At 36.4% G+C, this 22,644-nt stretch overlaps 2 protein-coding genes across 6 annotated transcripts in view; both read left to right on the top strand.

Moving 5' to 3' along the window:
- Nucleotides 1-4,501, top strand: part of LOC106880273 (tRNA-specific adenosine-34 deaminase regulatory subunit adat3) — an 80,275-nt gene extending 75,774 nt beyond the window's left edge. For all 4 annotated transcript variants that reach the window (XM_089354461.1, XM_089354462.1, XM_089354463.1 and 1 more), the window contains 3 exons: nucleotides 540-747; nucleotides 3,434-3,546; nucleotides 4,295-4,501. In XM_089354461.1, coding sequence (XP_089210587.1) covers nucleotides 540-747; nucleotides 3,434-3,546; nucleotides 4,295-4,501 — 528 coding nt within the window. The remainder of the gene's footprint in view (nucleotides 1-539; nucleotides 748-3,433; nucleotides 3,547-4,294) is intronic.
- Nucleotides 4,322-19,839, top strand: LOC149135383 (uncharacterized). 2 transcript variants are annotated; one of them, XM_089354468.1, is made up of 7 exons: nucleotides 4,322-4,930; nucleotides 5,644-5,809; nucleotides 7,920-8,091; nucleotides 9,652-9,752; nucleotides 11,062-11,203; nucleotides 13,821-13,903; nucleotides 17,358-19,839. In XM_089354468.1, the coding sequence occupies exons 2-7, from the start codon at nucleotides 5,708-5,710 to the stop codon at nucleotides 17,451-17,453; spliced, it is 696 nt and encodes a 231-aa protein (XP_089210594.1). In that variant the 5' UTR covers nucleotides 4,322-4,930; nucleotides 5,644-5,707; the 3' UTR covers nucleotides 17,454-19,839. The 2 variants fall into 2 exon arrangements, with proteins under 2 accessions (XP_089210594.1, XP_089210595.1); XM_089354469.1 differs by adding an exon at nucleotides 14,776-14,841 and having other exon boundaries at nucleotides 4,649-5,809; nucleotides 17,358-19,632.
- Nucleotides 19,840-22,644: the final 2,805 nt, after the last annotated feature.

Below are 22,644 nucleotides of genomic sequence, written 5' to 3'. Positions count from 1 at the left end.
ACCACCCCACACACATATGTGATGGGCTTCTTTTGATTTCCATCTACCAAATCCACTCACAAGACATTGGTTGGCTCAGGGTTATAATATAAGCTACTTTCTCAAAATACCATGAAATGGGACTGAATCTAAAACCTTATGGTTGAGAACTAGACTTAACTAATTAAAAAATATAAAACAACTTCACTCAAAAGTTATATTTCTTCTATTCTGATATATTTCTCATTATCAAAGCAAGTTGACAAGAAGAGCATCCAGCCATAAGAACCATGTCCAGACTATGACATATTCAGTAAAGATGGTCATTTTCCCCTTTCTTTGTGTCCCAGATAGTGGAGGACTATGGCAAATGTTAAGACACTAACAGGTCAGTCCAACCTATTCCAGAAGCGAAAAGTGGACATACAAAAAATGATGATGATGAGGATGGTCATGGTGCTGGTGATGAAGGTGATGACGATGACGACAATGGTGATTATGATTAATTTTACATGTTGCTGTTTAACTAATCAATTTCTTTTTCTTTGCTAATTCAACAGGAAAATGGTTTGACTGGAGTTAAATATTCATATTCAGATGTAATTTCTAAGTCTTTAAAAGTAGCAAGTGCTTTTAAGAAATCTGGATATAAACCTGGAGATGTCATTGCAGTATATTCTACAAATAATCCTGAATATTTATTAGTATATATTGCAGCAGCTGCAGCTGGATTGACAACTACAACGGCGAACTCGGCCTATTCAGCAAGTATGGTCATTCTTTTATATTTCATAGTTGCACTCTTATAGGCAGCAAGTTGGCAGAGTCATTACAGCACTAGGTAGAATGCATTACAATACTCATTCCAGTTATTTGCATCCTGAATTTAAATCACACTGAGGACGTCTTTACTCTTTATCCTTTCAAGGTTGACAGACATAGTGTCAGCCTGGGGAAGTGAGGGTAGAGAGGGAAGTGCTGTCTCTCAGCAATTTTGTTAAAAGTTAGGTGAATGTTACAAAATTGTGGCAAGCTGCCAGAAACATTAGCACGCCAGGCGAAATGCTTAGCAATATTTTGTCTGTCTTTACATTCTGAGTTCAAATTCTGCCAAGTTCGACTTTGCCTTTCATCCTTCTGGGGTCGATAAATTAAGTACCAGTTGCATACTGGGGTCGATCTAATCGACTGGCCCCCTCCCTAAAAATTTTAGGCGTTGTACCTAGAGTAAAAAAGATTATTATTAGTAGTAGTAGCGGTGGTGGTGGTGGTGGTGGTGGCAGCAGCAGGAGTGGTAGTGGTAGTAGTAGTAGTAGTAGTAGTAGTAGTAGTAGTAGTAGTAGTAGTAGTAGTAGTAGTGGTGGTGGTAGTAGTAGTAGCAGCAGCAGTAGTAGCAACAGTAAGGTGGTGAGCAGGCAGAATTGCTTGCATTCTAGACAAAATGCTTTGTAGCATTTCTTCCAACTTCAGGTTCTGAGGCCAAATTCCATTGCAGTTAATTTTGCCTTTCATCCTCTCAGGTTTGGTAAAATAAGCTGAGCACTGGAATCCAGTCCTCTTACATTAACCACTATATTCAGTCTTTTCTTTCCAGAATACGTGTATAAGTAGACAAGGAATAAAACCTGTGGATAAATGTTAGAGTTTTTGAATTGTTTCATGGTTCTCTGTTGGGGGCACCAGCACATATGTGTCAAATCCTGGACATGATTTTCTCTCTGTATGTGTTTTTCTTGCAAGCATTGACTTGCAATAGTTTAATGCTTTTGTTACCAACCTACTTAAAACTGGATATTGTGCTAATATAAGCCTTCTTGTTTTAAAGTGATCTAAATTAAAACCTCCCTTTAAAATTCTGTTAAGTTATGACCCAAACATCAGCTTAATACTCATCATTATCATCATCATCATTGTTTAACATCTTAAGCAGCATGTTCACAGCATCAATCCCACCCATTTCAGAGAGCCTGTGAAAGCCTTCCTCAAACCAAAATTAGAATTAGTAGAAAGAAAAAGATTACTGATTGTTATTATTTGCTGGATTTGATTGAGTTTTATGGTAGAACATGGGTGCATGCATATGTTTATGATTAAGATGTTTGTTTCATAACTATAGTTTCAAGCTTAATTCCACCAAACAGCAATTTTGGTTAAGAGTTTTGCACTTATAATCTTGAATAGGCCAATACTTTGTGAGTGGAATTTGGGAGATGAAAACTGTGTGGAGATCTATTAGAAAAACTATTCTTGTTTGGGTAGCAGACATAATCTACAATCCATTTTAACACCACTCTCTGGTCCTCTAGAAGATTTCAATCTGTTTCAAGCATTTGAGCTTGGACATCTGTTTAGGAGATAACATCTTTCCTTCCCACACTAGTCTTTGAGGTCTGCTATTCATCTAACCGAGAAGTTTGTTTAAAACAAAAACCAAACCATTGGCAAAATGAATATAATAGCAAAAACAGTAAAGAAGCCATATTTCTCTATAGCAAAGAAATGTTGGTTAAATTGTATATTATCATAAGTCGGGAAGGAAGGACAGGCCCATGGTTCTTTGCAATGTCATTGAGACGCATGGGCAGGAGAGAAAAGGATGTGCTCACACTGGAGACCTGATTTGAATGCTTGTAGCACTCTGGTCTCTGCTAAAAATACCCAAAAGCCAGTTAATGGCGTTAAACTGGGTGACAGATTAAGTTTACCACCCAAGTAAGTGGGATTTGAACTCAGAATACAAAGGGCTGGAACAACTACCACAAAGTATCTCTGATACTCTAATGTTTCTGTCAGTCCACCACTTTATACTGGTACTTTGACTGATTAGTTTACTTAATGAGTAAGAGATTACCATGACAGCTTTGTTACATAGAAATTGGACACTGATACACCATGATAAACAACTAGTTTATACAATTTAAAGAGGGAACCTTGACATTATTGTCGAATGTGCTGGAGAAAGCAGCTAAATCTACCTCATTTCACATCATACATATATGTATGAACCACTTCATGGTCACTCAATTTGCTAAAAATAATAGCCAGATCTCTCTTAAATCACACAGTCTCACAATGATGGGATGGAACACCTTTGATTATAGGCCTGTTGGATTGAGGTTGACCTGAGGCTAAGCAATAATATTACCAACAATATCATATTTATACTTATAGAACTTTGTTCTTTTATTGTTTATATAGAATTATTTTTCAAGATAGTATAGTGTTAAATTCTGTATATATTGGATATTGACTGGAATGTTCAAAGACTGTAGGAAAGGTAGAGAATATAGAGTTTGAGTTGCTCAAAAGAATTTCTCTAATTTTCTACCTATTCACACCTGTTACGAGTTTCCAATTGAATGTTGTTTTATTCATATAGAATCAAATACCAATGTTTTAAAACCAAAATGTTCTGTTTACAGAAATTATTTAGAAACTTGTCTTTGTTTTGTAGAGGAGTTGAAGTTTCATTTGGAGAATTCTAAGAGCTGTGCAATAATAACTACAGAAGAGTTGGTATCAACGGTTAAGGAAGCTGTGGGTACCAGTGAAACTATTAAACTGAAGGTCCGTGTATCATTTAAGTTTAGTTGATAACATCATATCATTTTCATAATTGTAAAGAGAAAGGAATAGAATGTCAAAAGAGTATTATGAATCTGTGAGATAGACCACAGGAAATTAAATTTCTGTGGCTGATAGAAATAAAGGACTTAACATTTTTGAAAGAAGACCAATTTTTGTTATATGATGAAAAAAGATAACAACAACTGAAAAGCTGGAAGGAAAGCATTGCGAACTCTTAGCAAATTGCAGCAGTCCTTCAGTTTTTCTAAGGCTTGGAAGGTTGAACCTCCAATCAGCCCTTTGGTGATCCCTTTAAAGCGAAGAACTTTTCAGCACCCCCTTGTATGTTTGTATGTATGTATGCATGCATGCATGTATGTATGTATGTATGTATGTATGTATGTATGTATGTATGTATGTATGTATGTATGTATGTGTGTGTGTATATATGTATGCATGCATGCATGCATACATACATATATGTGGTGGAAGTCAACTCCACAAACTTTAAAACCAATCACCTTGTTGTCGTGAAGAGATCTAGTTTTTTCACATGTGGCAAGATTTGGGGTAGGAAGAAAGAATTTGGGTGAAATTTTGCTGAGTGCATGCAGAGTGGTATTAGAAAACAACCTTGGTTGAAAAGTGATGGAGAAGAAAATTCTGCACAGAATTCTATTGATAGAGATCTACTGAACAACTTTGCATGACCTTTCAGTCTTATTTCATGAACCTATTCTTCTTTCAGGAAATTATTGTGTTTGGGAATTCACATGGTTGTCGTCCATTCTCAACCCTTGTAGAAGATGATGGAACTGCCTTAACAGAAGTTTACTCTGGCAATGCTAAAGAAGATGTTCTTGTATTACCTTATTCAAGTGGAACAACTGGATTACCTAAAGGGGTCATGCTAACACACCATAATATTATTTCAAACCTTCTACAACTTACATGAGTGTATTCTTTTACATGTTTCGGTAATCGGACTGTAGCCACCAGGGGGCACCATATTTAAAAGTTTAGTTGATCAGATCGATCCCAGTACTTATTTTTGCTAAGTCTAGTATTTATTCTATCAATTTATCTTTGCTAAACTGTTTGTTGTTTATAGATTGTTTATAGATTTTCCTTTTTAAACATCCAAAAGAAAACGTTATTGTCTGCTCACATAATCTCATTTGAACTAAGTTTTTCAATTATATTTCATTTGTGAAACCCCAACGTATTTGTATTCCTTGCACCTGTTTAATTATAATTGTTCTGTTTAATTATAATTGCCACTTATCTATTACCGTAGGGAAGGAACAAAATATAGTGAAAATAATTGTAGGATCAATAAGAAACATTCGTTGTTTGGTGCTTCCTGTCATTGTTTTGAAGAACAGTAAATATTTCTCATTGTTAATCAATGAATTTTAATGGTTGTATTAATGTTAACAGAAGGCATCTGAAAATGTTATTACCTTATCAGTATGGAGGGTAATCCCCCCACTTGCTAAAGATGATACTCATTCCTCACTGCAAATTCTTATTTTAAATCGATTTGAATTTCAGAGTAGTCTCTCTTACCTTTCTTAACAAGAATTATCATTAATGTTAACAAGAGACATCAGAGCTTAAGATAGAATTTTACAGTATTTTTCTGACTTTCTCTGCCTCTGAGTCTAAATCATACTGAGGTCAACTTTGACTTTCATCTTTTAGGTAACTGTTATTGTTAGACCAATTGCCATGTAGTTTCTGTTCTGGCCACTTGCTTCCTTGTGCCAAACTGTATTGGATTTTCCCTGTCTCTTGCATAACATCAGTAGCATGGAGTGGGAAGATTGGTATGCAAGTGATTAATATCTCCATTGCCTTCTTCATCTCTCTCTGTATCTCTCTGTATCTCTCTGTATCTCTCTCTATCTCTCTGTATCTCTCTTTATCTCTCTGTATCTCTCTTTCTCTCTCTCACTTTCACTACTTTCTTACAAACCATCCTCAAAACTACTTGTTTTCATTTTTTTTCTTCTCTCTTAAATGTTATTAATGATGACACAAAAATTTCTTTTATGATGTGTTTATAAATTGATTAAAATTTGCTCTTAATTGTAGTATTCTTGAATTTAATATTTCTGATCGATTCCTTGGAATTATTCCTTTTTTCCACTCCTATGGAATGGTCTGCATACTGTTTAGTATGATTACAAATGGGTGTTCAATATACACTTTACCAAAATTTGAACCAGAAACTTTCTTATCTACATTAAGCAAGAATAGGGTAAGGAAATTAGCAAAATCATTTTTAATGATTTTCATTCTAAATAATTTCATGACATTATTAAACATTTCCTAAAATGATATTCAAATGGAATAAAAATATAGGATTAAAGGAATGCCCTAATTTAGGCAAAGATGGCAAAGCTGTTAGGGTTCAGACAAAATAACTTGTAGCATTTATTTCGGTTTATTGCATTCTGAGTTCAAATCCTCCTGAGATAAACTTTGCATTTCTTCCTTCTTGGATCAATAAGCAAAGTAACAGTCTAGCCACATGAATTGACAGAATCATTAGAGCATCAGACAAAATGCTTTGTGGTATTTGTTCCAGCTATTAGTGATCTGAGTTCAAATCTTGATGTGGCCTACATGTGTGGTAGATTTAATCTGGTTTTCAGTTTAACATCATCATCAGGTCCTTGGGTGTCTTCTGTTTAACACCATCATCAGGTTCTTGCAATCATTCAGAGCAGGTCTCCAGTTTGAAGAGTCCTTTTCACCCTCCCACCAGTCTCAGTGGCCCTATAAAAGGTCATGGACACCCTGTCCCTCTTGACTCAGCTTTAAGAAAAAGTATAAATCAACTTACAGTATAAGTATGAACTAACTCACAACCCCTAAGTATTCTATATGTAGTTACCCTTTCACTACATTATAACTTATAGGGTAGATGAATGAATGAAAGGGCCTATACACAATTACTCATCTTAATAGAAGTAGCAGGTCAATCTCCCTCAAGTCATAGCTCTTGTCTTTGAAAAATAAACAAAAAGGCAAAACAAGAATGACATAGTGGACAATAGAGCTGTTATGTATGTAAAGATGGACTGGTCACAGTTGGATTGCCTCTGATCATACTTTTGCTAACTTGTCTTTACTGGTTGTGAGCCTATCTGTCCACACTAGCCAATCACAAGTTGAATGGAGTGTTCATGTGGTCCAGTGATTAAATCTAGACATCAGCACATATGTGGAATTTGAACTTAGAATGTTAAAAGCCAGAACAGATATTGCACAGCAACCCATCAAATGATCTAATAATTTTGCCAATCCACCACACTGAATTGCTCTTTCATTTGATGACTTTGAATGAATGAAAGGTAAATTTTATTTCAGTGTAATATGAACTCAGAACAGAGAGTTGAAGTGATTATTGCAAAGCATTCTATCTTGCACTCTAATGTTATTTGTCTTAAGAAACATAATTAATTTAATAGCACTGGTTCTCAAAAATTAAATATAAATATTATGTCAATAGAAAAACTCACCTTTGGTAGAGAAAAATTGCTTTAAAAAAACCCAACTATATAATAAATGTTTACTAGAGCCACAAAAGTTTTTAAAGCTGGTGTTTAGGTCTAAATTCTGTACCTCTGAACCAATGAATGTTTGATTATAGGGGTGTTAATCTGTCGAAAGTAACACTAAGATTCCTACAGATAAATGAACTGAGACATATAAATCTAACTTGCTCAAGATATAGTGAAATGCTTGCTTGGACAGTAACTCTAACTTGTCACACAGTTTAACACATTGACCTCACTTTTGGGAGGATCACTGTGTAACAAACAAGCCTCTGGTGTAAGAATGACTCACTACCATTATGTGCTCCCTCCTCACTGCATCTTACTTTGTGTAGTGTCACTTTTTGTTAGAGTAATCTTCAGAATGTTACCCATGGGGTTAGGTTTCTTGTGTATTTGGCTTGTTGATGAAGAGTCTCGCCTCATGAGTAACACTTCAAGAAATTGCCTTTTTTGCTGACAGACTCACTTGCAGCTATGTCTTCTTACAGGGATAGAAATAATGATCAGCAGCAATCCATGAATTATAGTAGTTTCCACCTTTTTTCTTCAACACTTTTGAAGATCCTGCAGCAGTTTTGATTTTTCTGCCCTTTTCCCTTTAACTTATCCATAAAAAAATAATACAAAGTATGAACAAGAATCAGTAATTCAATACTTTATCTACTTTGCCATTCCAAGACTTTTGTAGTATTCTCACAATCCAATACGTTCTTCATAAAATTTTAAATTCATAAGTTTTCTGTCATAAAAATTCTGTATAAATAATGTCTCTATCAATTCATTCATTCTGTTTCTATGTTACAGATAACTTGTGCACACTTGGTTCCTCCATTAATCTTGTTTTTGGCTAAACACCCTCTAATAGAAGTTTATGATCTCTCTGCAATCAGAAGAATATTATCAGGAGCTGCTCCACTTAGTAAAGAACTTATATTTAAGTGTAAGGATAGACTTGGTTTTCAAGAAATGATCCAAGGTAAATGATTTATTCTAATTAATTTTTTTTTTTGTGGCAGAAAGGATGTTAATGCAGTAGCAGTAAATTTAAGCTGTTATCCTACTGACCATGTGGTTCTAAATTTGAGTTTTGCTCATTATAGTTTGTCTTTCTAACAAAGATCATATTTCTGCATTCTATGTCTGTCTGTCAACTAATACTGTGCAGTTAACTACTAAGAGACACAGAAAGACATATATGCTACCATGGCTTGAACTGGAATTGATTTTGAGGCACGGTTTTACAGTTGGATACTCTTCCTGTCACTAATTCTCAGAATATATTGATACAATTTATTGAAAAGCATCACACAACAATTTAATTTCCTCCCATCACCTCAAAATCACAATCACATATCGATAATATATATTTTATGATATATAAATAAAATCAGCAAAATGGGTACAGTGACTTTACCATGAGGAGTGAAAGACCCAACATTTCTGACAGAATCCTTCTTCAGGAGAGAAATTAATGAGACACAGCAGAGTTTTACTTCCTCCAAGTTAGAAAACTCTCCCCCTCCACTCCACTGCTGTTTACTTTTCCCTTAAGATGAACTCTGTCTAAAATGTTGAATTTTCCACTCACCATGGCGAGTCCACTGTACTCTTTTTGTTGAATTCTCTAAATAATGCAGACAAACAGCACTCTCTTTTGATTGTATATTTTTTATATAATTATATCTGAAATAATACTACAATATCTAATGTTCAAGTTATATTGATCATTTTCACAAATAGCAAAGATTCACAGTGTTAGTTTTCAATGAATGAGAAATTATCTATTCTGTGAGCTGGTGTATTAGCACAGTTGTTGGGACATTGGATAACATTCGTTGTAGTACACATGCCAGACTTTGCCTTTTATCTTTCCACGGGCCATAAAATATAATGTCATTACCACCACCATCATCATCATCATTATTATTTATCTTCTTTCTATGCTAGTGTGGACTGGATAGTTTTACTCTATCCAATGAATTTGAAGAGCACATCTTAACTCAATTTGTCAATTTTGGTCAATTTGTCAATTCTGTTGCAGAATGCCCTTCATTACCTCAACCAGAGTGGGCCAGGTGCATTTTTCTTTCATTGCACTAGAACTATAGTCCTTTCAATCCTGTGTTGTTACAGTTTGATTTGTTAATAACTTCATAAAGTTTACTGAGTGCTTTTCTTGTGGCACCAGCACTTGTGAGGTTGCTATGTAACTCACAAGGCCATATCTAAATGAGTATAGATTAAAGGATAATTAAAGAAACAGATTTGTTGTTGTGAGAGGATAGTAGTGGAGAGAAAAGAAAAACTGGTGGAAGGAGAAATAATGGAGGAGACAGAGTAGAGTCCGGAGTTACTGTGAAAGAAAGGGAGAGAGTGGTAAGGTTGATAGAGGGTGTTGGGTAGGAAGCACCCAGTGCTCTTTCACATTATATATATCATATCGTCATCGTCATCATTATCATTGTCATCATCATCATTTTATGTACACTTTTATGTGTAGATAATTGTCTACTCTATATTTATTGTTCTGCAATAGGTTATGGTCTGACTGAAACAAGCCCTGTTGTTCATTTGAGTGTACCACCAATTCGTCATGAAGGTTCTGTTGGAACTTTGGTACCTAATACTGCTGCAAAGGTAAATATCTCTTTCTCTTTAGAATTACAACTGCTTTAAAATATAACAAACCAAATTTATAAATGTTTCAATTATTAAACATTTCCATCTAAATATTATATATTAGGTTGTCCAGAAAATTCTGAGCGTTTTGAAGCAAAATCTTTTAATGCTTCATTGAACACACCTAAAGTGTAATACAGTTAAAACTTTGGTGTTGCTTGAAATGGTAATGCATCTCTTCTTTGTTCCTGACTAAAAGTAGATTTACCTTTTATTTTGGTTACCCTTTATTGATATTTGAAATGGATAACCAAAAATTTCATATTCACATTGTAATGCTTTTCTTTTTTAAAAAGAAGAAAATGCTGCAAAGACTTGCAAAAACATTTGTGAAGTTTATGGTGATTATGCTGTATGTGAATCAATTGTTTGATAGTGGTTTGCAAAATTTAACACTGGAGAGTTTAGCTTGGAAGATGACAGTCACAGTGGAAGGCCTTCAAATTTGGATGAAGATGTTTTGAAGACAAAAATTGAAGAAAACTCAAATATCACGACTAGAAAACTTGCAAGGGAGTTGGAAGTTTCTAAAAGTGTGGCTCATGAACAACTAGTGAAGTTAGGATACATTTCTCACTATCATGTATGGGTCCCTCACAAACTCTCAGAAAAGAATTGCTTGGACTGGTATTCTGTTTGTGATAGGCTTTTGAAACAGAATGAAAGCATGACTTCGTGACTGGAGATGAAAAATGGATTGTGTATGAAAACATAATGTGAAAAAGATCCTGTAGTTTGTATTAAGGATCCCCCCAAAAAATCAAAGAATTGAGGCCAGAGATTGCCAACAAGAATAAGGTAGTGTTCCAACAAGACAATGCCCAACTACATGAACTTGGCTGGGAACTCTTACTCCACCCACCATATTCCCCTGATATTGTGCTAGCTGATTACCCCTTGTTTTTGTCTCTTCAGAGCTCATTGCAAAGAAAAATATTTTACAATTTAGATGGAGTCAAAATGCATCTAGATAACTTTTATTCTTCAAAACCAAATTTTATGCTGATAGAATATTTAAATTGCCTGATAGATGGGCAAAGATCATTAATGATAATGGAAATTATTTCACTGAATAAAATTTATTGAAAGGTCAATGAGAGAGAGAGAGAGATTGAGAGACACACACACACACACACACGCACATGCACACACACACACACACACACACACACACACGCACATGCACACACACACACACACACACACACACACACACACAGAGTAAATTTTGTATAAATGATGTTGTTTGTCTTTGTATCTTTGGCAGATAATTGATCCTAAAACAAACGAAATCTTAGGCCCAATGCAAACTGGGGAGATATGTATCAAAGGTCCACAAGTAATGAAGGGCTATTTAAACCGACCAGAAGCTACTGCTGATATGATCAGAGATGGCTGGTTGTATTCAGGTAGGGTTTTAATAAATGTTGATAAATATTCCTATCTCCACAGCTTTTCAACCATCTCACCACCCACCCTCTCATTTTCCCCTTTCTGGCCAACCTGCACAAACCCCATCTCCTCTTTACAGATTCATAACTCCCCTCACTTATTTCTCTCGCTGTTGCTTCATCTTACGTCTTCCACCTGTGCCCACCTTTATAATGTGGGATATCACTGGATCCCTACCTACATAACCCACTTCTTGCCAACACCTGGTACTAATCCTTTTCTCCTGTGCCTCATCTAGTCCTCCCTGCTATCATGTCCACTCTGTTATTTTCTCCATCACTACACTGGTGGTGGTTTGTGTAATATGACTTAATAAACATTTTTATATATGTACAGGTATGGCTGTGTGAGAAGAAGTTTGTTTCCCAGCCATATGGTCCCAGGTTCAGTCCCACTGTGTGGCACCTTGGGCAAGTGTCTTCCATTATAGCTCCAGGCCAGCCAAAGCCTTTTGAATGGATTTGCTAGACAGAAACTGAAAGAAACCTGTTGTGTGTGTGTGTGTGCACGCACACACACACACACACACACACACATATATATACACACACACACATATGTATATAGCCATAAATGACAGAGACGTATTTAGATACTGGTGGAGGAAGAATGTGCTAAAGTATTACCAATCAATACTCATAACGGTCTCTACTGTTTCAAAAGACTGCCATTTGGGGTTAAGGTCGCACCTACAATATTTCAGCAAGTGATGGATACAAGCTAGCAGATTGTCAGTTCACAGTCCCACACTTGGATGACGTATTGGTCAAAAGTGAATCAAGGGACCAACATATTGAACATATAGAAGAGGCTTTCAAACGAGTAAGCAATTATGGGTTTAAAGTAAGTGAGGAGAATGTGAATTTTTCTTGACAAAAATAAAGTACTTAGGACAGGTGATCGATGAAAATGGACGAAAACTGGACCCTTGTAGAATCGATGTGATAAAAAAATGCCTGCTCCCACTAACAAAATAACTCTACAAGCATTTTTAGGTCTGGTAAGTTATTACTAGTTGTACATACCTAAAATGTAAGAGTTAAGAGCTCCGTTGAACAAGTTGCTAAAGAAGGACTTGAAATGCAGTCTAGACCATGCCGAATCCGTTTTTGGCCACAGTTGAATCTGCACTGGAGGCGCCTGTTTTACCAGTCTCTCAATTTGCTTGTCCATATTTGGCCAATAAATGTAAGTCCTCATGAGGCTCTTCATCCGGACAATCCCCAGATGTCCTACATTTAAGTCTTTTAATACTCTGTTTTGCAGCGCTTCAGGTATTACCACTCTTTGTGCATATAATAATACCTCATCACATTCTGAATAGTGCTTTGAACCTGCGTCCTGCTCATTTATAATTTTCGTGTTACACAACATTTTTAAAAATCTTGTTTATGAACCTTTCTTCTCCTGATTCCAATTTAATTTGTTCCAGCATTACCGGTAAATCATGTCCTACATTGCACAAGATGTTCTTCAGTTCCATTACTAGTTTTAACAATGCAATCACTGTGGCTTCAAAAGGTTCCTCATATTTTGGAATTAGCCTAGATCAGTTCTTATCAGACCTTAAGCTAACTGATGACTGCATAATATAAAGATTCATTGATTTCACAATATTAGTGACTGGAGAAATCTATCTAGAGTTGCCTTCTGCATGAAGAATATATAGTTAAGTGGAGGCTAACATGCAGTGAAGTAAAAAAGAAAGATGTTTAATTAATCAAATTTATACTCATTAATTTTAATGATTGATTTTTATTGAGAAAGGTAAGAGAAGTATTAAAATCTTACCAAAACGCTACCTCAAATATTTCTTCTTCTTTACCCTTCTCTTCCTCCTTCTTGTTATTGTGTTTGTTGTTGTTCCATGCTTAGGACCTTCAACCATTCTCGTTTCCCTCACAGCATGCAATTGGTCCAGTCTTTCTGGAGCCAGCTGGTAAGGCCATCTGCTTATCAGTAGGGTCAAATCGACCCTACTAATACATTCCCAGCTTTTAGGTCATGTTAAACAGAACCCTTGATTCAATAACACCGTGTATGAACTCTGTATTTGGAATGACCAATTTCAAAGACTGTTGGATTTTACTCATAGGGGATTGGAATCTTAATAACGGATTTACAAAGGCAAAGACCAATCTTAAAAACAATTGGATTTTACTCAAAAGGTATTGGAATCTTATATGTATATCATTCTGCCTAAACAATGGATTTGCAAATACAATATCCCTACATTCACTCTCTATTTCCTATCTTATCTAAACTAACTATTGCTTAACCATCCTCTCACACCATCTTCAATGTAGAGATATAATAAATATCCTGGAAACAGCTGTAAGACCTTTTATTTATAAATATTCTATATTATACACAGCCTTAGTTTTTATCTCATCACGAAAAATAAATCGTTTTATATATATATATATATAATGAAATGTCTTATTTGAATTTATAACCTAAATTTTATTTTAACAATGACATTGTATTCCTTGACTAGTCTGAAAGACAACAAAAAAGATAAGTTATATAAAATTAATCCATTTATATATCCATTGCTGTTACTTTAAACTATAGGTGATCTTGCACATTATGATGAAGATGGGCATTTTTACATCACAGATCGGTTGAAGGAGCTCATCAAATATAAAGGCTTTCAGGTAACTACATTATTCTTGTTATTAAAGACATGGACATAGTTGTGTGGTTAAGAAGTGTTCTTCAGAACAGTGTGTTTTAGCATGTGTTTCCACTGAGTGGCATTATCAATAGATGTTTGCTACTATGGTCTTGGGCTGATGAATACTGTGTGAGAAGAATTGGCAAACAGAAACTGTAAGAAGCCTGTTGCATGAGCATGCATGCATGTGTGTGTGACTGTCGAATTGAGACACATTTGTCCTCTTCTTTAGTTTTTTTGTTTTTGTGTATCTTCATCTATTCTATCTGTAGAGAGCATAGGCTCAAAACGTTAATGGCTTCTAATTTTCCTGATTGCCAACCTCATATACCCTGTTTGTTTTTCGCACATTTCTTTTTTGTCTTTTTGTACGTTATATATCTATATATATATAGTCGTATATATTGGAGCAATATCGAGAATAACCGGTCTAAATTGCAAGGATAATCTGGATCTCGACCGAAGAGAGAAAACTCCGAATGACCTGTCCGTGTCCTCTTTGTATCGTCTTTCTGGGATGTTTTGTCCCTTTCTTGTATCACCTAACTGTCTGGATATTTTGCGTCCTTGTCCCATTCTGTATTATTTATACATATATATATATATATATATATATATATATATATATATATCGGTGTACGTACAACTTGTCTCTTACATATATACATATAGATATACATATAGACATATATATATCTATATATATAAAAATGAGAATGTATGTCTGTCTGTCTGTCTGTGTGAATCCCTAAAACTCGAGAACTACGCAACCAATTTCATTCAAATTTTACACATGCCTTACTTAGGGTTCCAGTTGTGTTTTAGTCAAAAAAATTTTTTAACTTCTTGCAGAGTTCGAGCCCACAGCAACATAATATCTCCTCCAACATGAGGAAGATGTTTTGAATTTCGTTAAAGGTTTGCATTTTGGTTACATTTTATAATTTATGTTTGGTGTCATTAAGCAAATGGAAAATAAGGAGTTAAAATTAGAGGAGATATTTAATGATTTAGAAAATACTGAAATCATGATAAGAATCTACTCCACTTCATCTTCAAGGCATGCATAAATTTCTCCAATCCACTTTTTCACTTACAAAAACTGGATGCAGGCAGAACTGTGTAGTTTACAGTTATGTGGCTTGTGGGCCAATCCCATTGTGCAGCATCTTGAATAATTGTTTTCTACCATAGCTTCAAGTTTACAAAATCCGTTAAAAGAACCATTTCATTTATGGTACTAGTTTTAATGTGTTGCCTTATTTAATATCAGTGGCTTACTATTCATGTCTCTTCTACCACTATTATTTAAATAGTGGAACCTGGTGCTGCTCCCCAGTTTGGCATGTAAAAAGCACTGACAACACTCTTGGAGTGGTTGGTGTTAGGAAGGGCATTCAGCCATTGAAACCATGCCAAATCAGATTGGAACCTGGTGCAGATCCCCAGCTTATCAGTTTTCAGTCAAACCATCCAACCCATGCCAGCATGGAAAATGGACATTAATTAACGATGATGATAATGTTTGCTGAACATTACTCTCCCTAGCTCACTCAAAGTATGTGTCTTCCTCTCCTCCTATCTTTAAGCAATGTTAAATAATTTAATCTGTCTTTTCCCTTCCACAACTACAACTACTGGAATTTCCTAAGGCAGTGAGCTGGCAAAATTATTGGTATATGAGACAATAATGCTAAGCAAGATTTCTTCTGGCTCTTTATGTTCTGAGTTTAAATGCTGCCAAGGTCAGCTTTGCCTTTCATTCTTTCAGGGTTCATGTAATAAACTTACCCCATTGCCCCCAAAATTGCTAGCATGTGCCAAAATTAGAGTTATTAAGCTTCCTTGTAAGCAAGTCAAAAACTTCTATAGACAAGGTCCCTCATTCTCAAATGAAACTTCTTCATAAATTTAAAGGCTAATATTGTTTCTAAACATACATACGCCATTAGTTTATGGCTAATTTCATACTAAACAGAGCGTATGAAGTGTGAAAAATAACAATACAAAATTCACCATTCAGTTCTGTCCATATAAACCTTTGATTTAATAGTTGTGCACTTGGTTTAATTCCAACAAAATTTACTTGTGTGTTTTGTCAGACTCTACTTAGAATTTTGGATTTTTCATTTTAGTAGATAAAATCTGAATTAGTAATACAGGTATATTCATTTAATCTTCGACCTGGTTTCTGTATCTTAGGAAAGGCAAGAAAGCAAGAATTGATTGTTGCTATTTTACCCCAGTTCATAAGTGATTAAGTAAACTTATGGTCTATAACCATCCTATATTTTATTTCAGTCATCATGAATTTCATACTGTGTGACCCAATGTGGTCTCAGTTATCAGTTTCTGTATGATAGTAGTGTGGAATTTAAGGAAAATTTGGTTGCTATTTCTAACAGTTGAGCACCCATATAAAGGCTCTCTTGTTGATTTGAAATAGTTTTAGAAATACAATATGGTAAAAATGATGCCCATAACTATGTACAGAAGAATTAAATTTTTAAAAATCAAAATTAAATGCTTAAACATATTGTGTCAGTTTGCTAAGTTGTATCACCAAAAAGTAGTCATCTACTACATGGTAGACATACATGGTAGACATACATGGTAGACATACATGGTAGACATACATTGAATAAATGCATAGATTGATTACACAATTTGATACAATGCCATAGATTAGTAAAGGAGATATATGTAGGTAATTAGGTCAAGCACAGTTAATGCCTGCTACTAGTGCCTTCTTGAAGCATAGGGAGACTGGGCAGTTGCTCAGGGGCCTCACAGTGAGAGATAGTCCAGAGCCTGTCTCTCGTAGTTGATTATTTATCTGCATCAATATGTGCAGGCCTTGACAAGGTTGTTTTTTTCTTTCTAGTGGGAGACTAGCAGGTGTCTATGTATGCAAGTTACTTTTCTTTGTCCTCATGTTGTTCAAGGGAAAGGCATTTTTTTAAAAGCGAATACAGCTTGGCATTAGAATCATCAAAGATATTGCTATCAGAACACAAGAAACCAGAACAAAGACTGCAAGGCAGTTCATCTGACACTCAAACAGTTGTACCAGTACATTTTATTGAAATGACAAAATGATATTTTTTGTGATGCTGAAAGGATGAAAAGCAAAGCTGACCATGGATTTTAATTCAGAGCACAAAGAGAGTTGAAACAAATACCATGAGGCATTCTGTCTTTAAACCTCTAATGACTTTGTCAGTTTGTGGCCTTGAGAGGTACTCCATTTATTAATTGGGCACTGTTTTATTAGTTTTCAAAGATGAGTTTAAATTGTCCCATGGTATTGAAAAACAAAAGGAAACCAATCTAGATTTCTTATTTTTGATGATAAACTTTAGACAAAAATGTCAGTAGTATCTTAATAATGTCTTTTTCTCTTTTCTCTTTTTTTTTTCTTTCTTTATATTTAGCTAATGTTGCTCCATACAAGCAGCTCCGAGGAGGCTTGGAATTTGTACCTGAAATTCCAAAATCAGCAGTTGGGAAAATACTACGTAGAATTTTGAGAGATTCTTATAAAAAATAAGCTTAATGACTGATGGTAAAATGTGGAAAATAACCGACACCTTATATTTTTCTTGATTAATTACAATGAGATGCCTTCAAAAATCATCTCTATCTTATTATTCAAATTATAATTCAATTACATATTTCAGAAGACTGAAACAAAAACAAGAAATATATACACGTGTGCTAGAACACACACAAAAGAATTTCGTTTACACTCTCTGAGTGGTTGGCGTTAGGAAGGGCATCCAGCTGTAGAAACTCTGCCAAATTAGATTGGAGCCTGGTGTAGCCATCTGGTTTCACCAGTCCTCAGTCAAATCGTCCAACCCATGCTAGCATGGAAAGCGGACGTTAAACGACGACGACGATACGTACAGACATATATATATATATATATATACCGCCTGACTGGCCTTTGTAGGGTTTTTGAGCAAGATCCTTGCCAGTGCCCCTGGACTGGCTCTTGTGCGGGTGGCACATAAAAGACACCATTTCGAGCGTGGCCGTTTTCGTGTGGGTGACACGTAAAAGCACCCACTACACTCTCGGAGTGGTTGGCGTTAGGAAGGGCATCCAGCTGTAGAAACTCTGCCAAATTGGATTGGAGTCTGGTGTTGCCATCCGGTTTCACCAGTCCTCAGTCAAATCGTCCAACCCATGCTAGCATGGAAAGCGGACGTTAAACGACGATGATGATGATGATAAATTCTTTTTACCATTCTAACTAATTCTTAGGTTTTAATCTTCGATCTCTTTTTTTTTTCAAAAAATATCTTTCAACATAATTTTTGAAATAGCTTTAATCAACTTGATTTCAATTATTTTATATAACAAAAAACTGTGTATATTTGATTATACTTTTAGAATGATGGCTACATCATCATCATCATCGTTTAACATCCGCTTTCCATGCTAGCATGGATTGGACGATTTGACTGAGGACTGGTGAAACCGGATGGCTACACCAGGCTCCAATCTGATTTGGCAGAGTTTCTACAGCTGGATGCCCTTCCTAACGCCAACCACTCCGAGAGTGTAGTGGGTGCTTTTATGTGCCACCTGCACAGGAGCCAGTTCGGCGGCACTGGCAATGATCTCGCTCGAATGTCTTTACATGTGCCATCCAGCACAAGTGCTGGGAAGGCGATGCTGGGCACAGGTGCCATGACGGTTTCGCTTTCGCTTGCCTCAATAGGTTTTCGCAAGCAGAGTTTCGTTTCCAATGAAGGAGACGATGTTGGCATGGGTGCCAGTTGCTGAATTTAATTCGATTTCGATTTCACTTGTCTCAACAGGTCTTCGCAAGCGGAGTTTAGTGTCCAATGAAGGAAGGTACGTATAAGTGGGCTGGCTGAGGCCTTCGATTTAGGTCTCGCTTGGCTTGCCGGGTCTTCTCACGCACAGCATATTTCCAAAGGTCTCGGTCAGAAGTTATCACCTCGGTGAGGCCCAATGTTCGAAGGTCATACCTCACCACCTCATCCCAGGTCTTCCTGGGCCTACCTCTTCCACAGGTTCTCTCAACTGCTAGGGTGTGGCACTTTTTCACACAGCTATCCTCATCCATTCTCACCACATGACCATACCAGCGCAATCATCTCTCTTGCACACCACAACTGATGCTTCATAAGTTCAACTTTTCTCTCAAGGTACTAACACTCTGTCTAGTATGTTTAGTAATAAGCCACAATGTCAAGTTAAATATTAAGCATTCCGGTGACTTCATCAGAATTCTTTCAAACATTCGTTTTTGAATTAAGGTTGAAAGATGTCTGCATATTGTCACTTTATATTTTATTACACAGACAGAACAGTAACATTATTAGAAATATTTATGTGATACCCATTTCCTTACAGTGGCCAATTCATATGAACATCATTCCAACATATTTTTAAAATATGTTTTATTTGTTTACACAAAGCTCAAGTATTGCATGACTACATTTCAAAAGTAATTATTATTCACTGATAACAATCCTTACTTTTAGTTTCCCTGTGGAAGATGACCTCAGCAGTATTCATTTCAATGCTTTTGTAGTTGGGGTTATTTTCAATGAAACGGGGCTTTCTGATAAGTCACTTTCACTAAGGACCATTTAAAAGACTGCATAAAGCTAGATTTGATTTATAAACTGGTAGATTTCAAATTTCTCTTGAATAAAAATGTCACTATGATATGGCAAATTATTACTAAAAAACGGTAGTATAGTTGTAATCTTAAAACGCCAAATTAGTTGAAAAACAGCTGTTTAAATTCAAGATAATATTCTGCTTTTCTCCATTGAAACAATTATTTTATTATAAATCTTATTCTATCAATGGTCGTGAATCATTTATACTGTTTTGTTTACTCAAAGCAAATTAAATTTTTTTTAATATAAATTTATACTCCGTTGCTTTTAAAAATATTGCTAAAAATGTTTGCTAATGAAATATGTCTTAATTTTTACTAACAAATTACATAATTAGAAAACTTTTATGTGTGTTATTATTAATCAATTTTTTAAGGTGGTGAGCTGGTAGGATTGTTAGCACACCAGACGCAACACTTAGTGATTTTTCATTCGTCTTTACATTCTGAGTTCAAATTCTGCTGTGTCCAACTTTGCCTTCCATCCTTTCAGGATCGATAAAATAAGTACCAGTTGAACACTGGGGTTGATGTAACTGACTAGCTCCAACCCCTCAAAATTTCAGGTCTTATATCTATAGTAGAAAGGATTATTAATTGACTTTGCCTTTCTTCCTTTCAAGGCCAATAAAATAAAGTATGAGTCAAGTGCTGGGTATGAGATGCGTGTCTGCCAAGTGTGTACCAAACTGCTTTCGGCTGACCAAAAAGACACTCAGGTTTTATAGTTACTCAAGATCTCCTTGATTGTGTCAAGAACGATGCAGAGAATCTGCATCAATTTTTGCCAAAAGTTTGGTGATACCTTCTCAGAGGCCTATGCAAAGTTTTCAAAAAGTTTTCATCGTTCTTGTATTATATAAGTAACAAGCTGAATATAAGTAGAAAAAAGCAGGGAGAGGAGAAAGTAAAAGCCTAATTAATTAGGGGAGAATGCAGAATGCTAAAAAGGAAGTATGTATTTTTGGAGTGTAGTATAAAAGTGAATAACTGTCCTTATTTTTGACACTTGCCCATTATTTCACCATCCCTTCTATATGTATCATAATACAACTACCTCTGGAGTGTACAGTACTTTATCAGTACGATTTCCCCAATATTTCATAACAGGACACGAAATTTGCTTTCCCGTTGACATCTATAATTGCATTATTGAGTGAGCTTATTTATTTATAATGAAGTTATTATATTTGGTGGGTGTGCAGGTTTCATCTGGTGTACCAAGAATATACACTCCTACAAAGCTGGTACTTTATAATGGCAGCAAAAAAGTCCAACAATAAAAAGTCACTCTTCAGTTTATCCAATATCTGATGTAATAATGATTTTTCAATGTGTGTGTGTATGTATGTATGCATACATGTATACACACACGCGCGCGCGCACACACACACACACACGCGCACACACACACACACACACACAATGATGGCTGTCTACTTGCTAGATGATCATAATCACTGCTGTCAGATGTGTCAGCTATACTTGTGCAAGGGTTTTAAGTTGGGTGTAGCTTGCACAGCACCACAATGACTCTCACTAGCAATTCCAAGAAGTCCAAAGACAAGCAAAGTGTAAGATAAGTGGTTCAGTAGAGTAGCAGGTTTTATATATGAGTTCGCCTTCTCCTAGAGGGATGCCTCAACAGTGACAAGTTGTGAGCTTACTGCACCTTTGGACATCAACCCGAGTATTTCTCTGTCGCATCGCTCATGTGCTAGTTAATCCATAGTTAGGGCCCTGATAGGTGCTGCTACTTCACTCAGAGTAGGCCTGGGACCAGCAGTAGCTAAGAGGTGGTTCCACACTCCTTAGTACCCTGGAACTCCTGAATCAGAGCCCCATTGTTGTTGTTGTTGTTGTTGGCACTCCGTCGCTTACGATAACGAGGGGGGTTCCAGTTGATCTGATCAATGGAACAGCCTGCTCGTGAAATTAACGTGCAAGTGGCTGAGCACTCCACAGACACGTGTACCCTTAACGTAGTTCTTGGTGATATACAGCGTGACACAATGTGACATGGCTGACCCTTTGAATTACAGGCACAACAGAAACAGGAAGTAAGGGTGAGAGAAAGTTGTGGTGAAAGAGAACAGCAGGGTTCGCCACCATCCCCTGCTGGAGTCTCGTGGAGCTTTAGGTGTTTTCGCTCAATAAACACTCACAACGTCCGGTCTGGGAATCGAAACCGCGATCCTATGACCGCGAGACCGCTGCCCTAACCACTAGGCCATTGCGTCTCCACTGAGTCCCATTATTGAATGCAGTTTTAAAGTCATACCCAGGACATACATGCATATACACTTCTTGAGAAGACCTATCCACCTCAGCAAAACTGAGTTCTGGAAGTACTGTGTCTTCCACCCACACATAACATTAATTCACACCCCCCACCCTAATGAACCAAACTACATCTCTTCTTTATGGACAATGTCAGTTTCACTGCGCTCTTTCTGCCACTCATTTTCAAATGGTGCAAAAGTCCTGCTGATGCAGACCACCATTTGTCTCTTTGGTTTCTGTTTTATCTTATACATGCACGCATACATATATGTCTATATGATATGTGTATGCGTGCATGTATATATCATCATCACCATTATTTAATGTCCGCTTTCCATGCTGGCATGGGTTGGATGGTTTGACTGAGGACTGGCAAGCCAGAAGGCTGCACCAGGCTCCAATCTGATCTAGCAAGGTTTCTACAGCTGGATGCCCTTCCTAACGCCAACCACTCCGAGAGTGTAGTGAGTGCTTTTTACGTGCCACCAGTACAGGGCCAGTCACGTGGCACTGGCATCAACCACGCTCGAATGGTACCTTTTATATGTCACTGGCGCAGGTGCCAGTCAGGCAGTACTGACATTGGCCACGACAACGATTTTACTTGACTGAACAGGTCTTCTCAAGCACAGCATATTGCCCAATGAATGAAGGGTACTTTTAAATGGCTCAGTTATGTGACACTGGTATAGGCCATGGTTACAACCTCATATGGCTTGTGGGTCTTCTCAAGCACAGCATATCTCCAAAGGTCTTGGTTGCTTGTCATTGCC

The sequence above is a fragment of the Octopus bimaculoides genome, chromosome 6 (assembly GCF_046866305.1).
Source record: "Octopus bimaculoides isolate indiv1 chromosome 6, ASM4686630v1, whole genome shotgun sequence".
Lineage (NCBI taxonomy): Eukaryota > Metazoa > Mollusca > Cephalopoda > Octopoda > Octopodidae > Octopus > Octopus bimaculoides.
Note: the sequence above shows the minus strand (reverse complement) of the source record. Positions and strands in the feature narration are given on the sequence as shown.

Excerpts from the sequence above, each read along its gene's own strand:
- LOC149135383 (XM_089354468.1), top strand. The coding sequence starts at position 5,708 with ATGGTCTGCATACTGTTTAGTATGATTACAAATGGGTGTTCAATATAC. Across the intron at positions 5,810-7,919 it reads CTACATTAAGCAAGAATAGG|ATAACTTGTGCACACTTGGT; the intron begins GTAAGGAAATTA and ends TCTATGTTACAG. Across the intron at positions 8,092-9,651 it reads TTTTCAAGAAATGATCCAAG|GTTATGGTCTGACTGAAACA; the intron begins GTAAATGATTTA and ends GTTCTGCAATAG.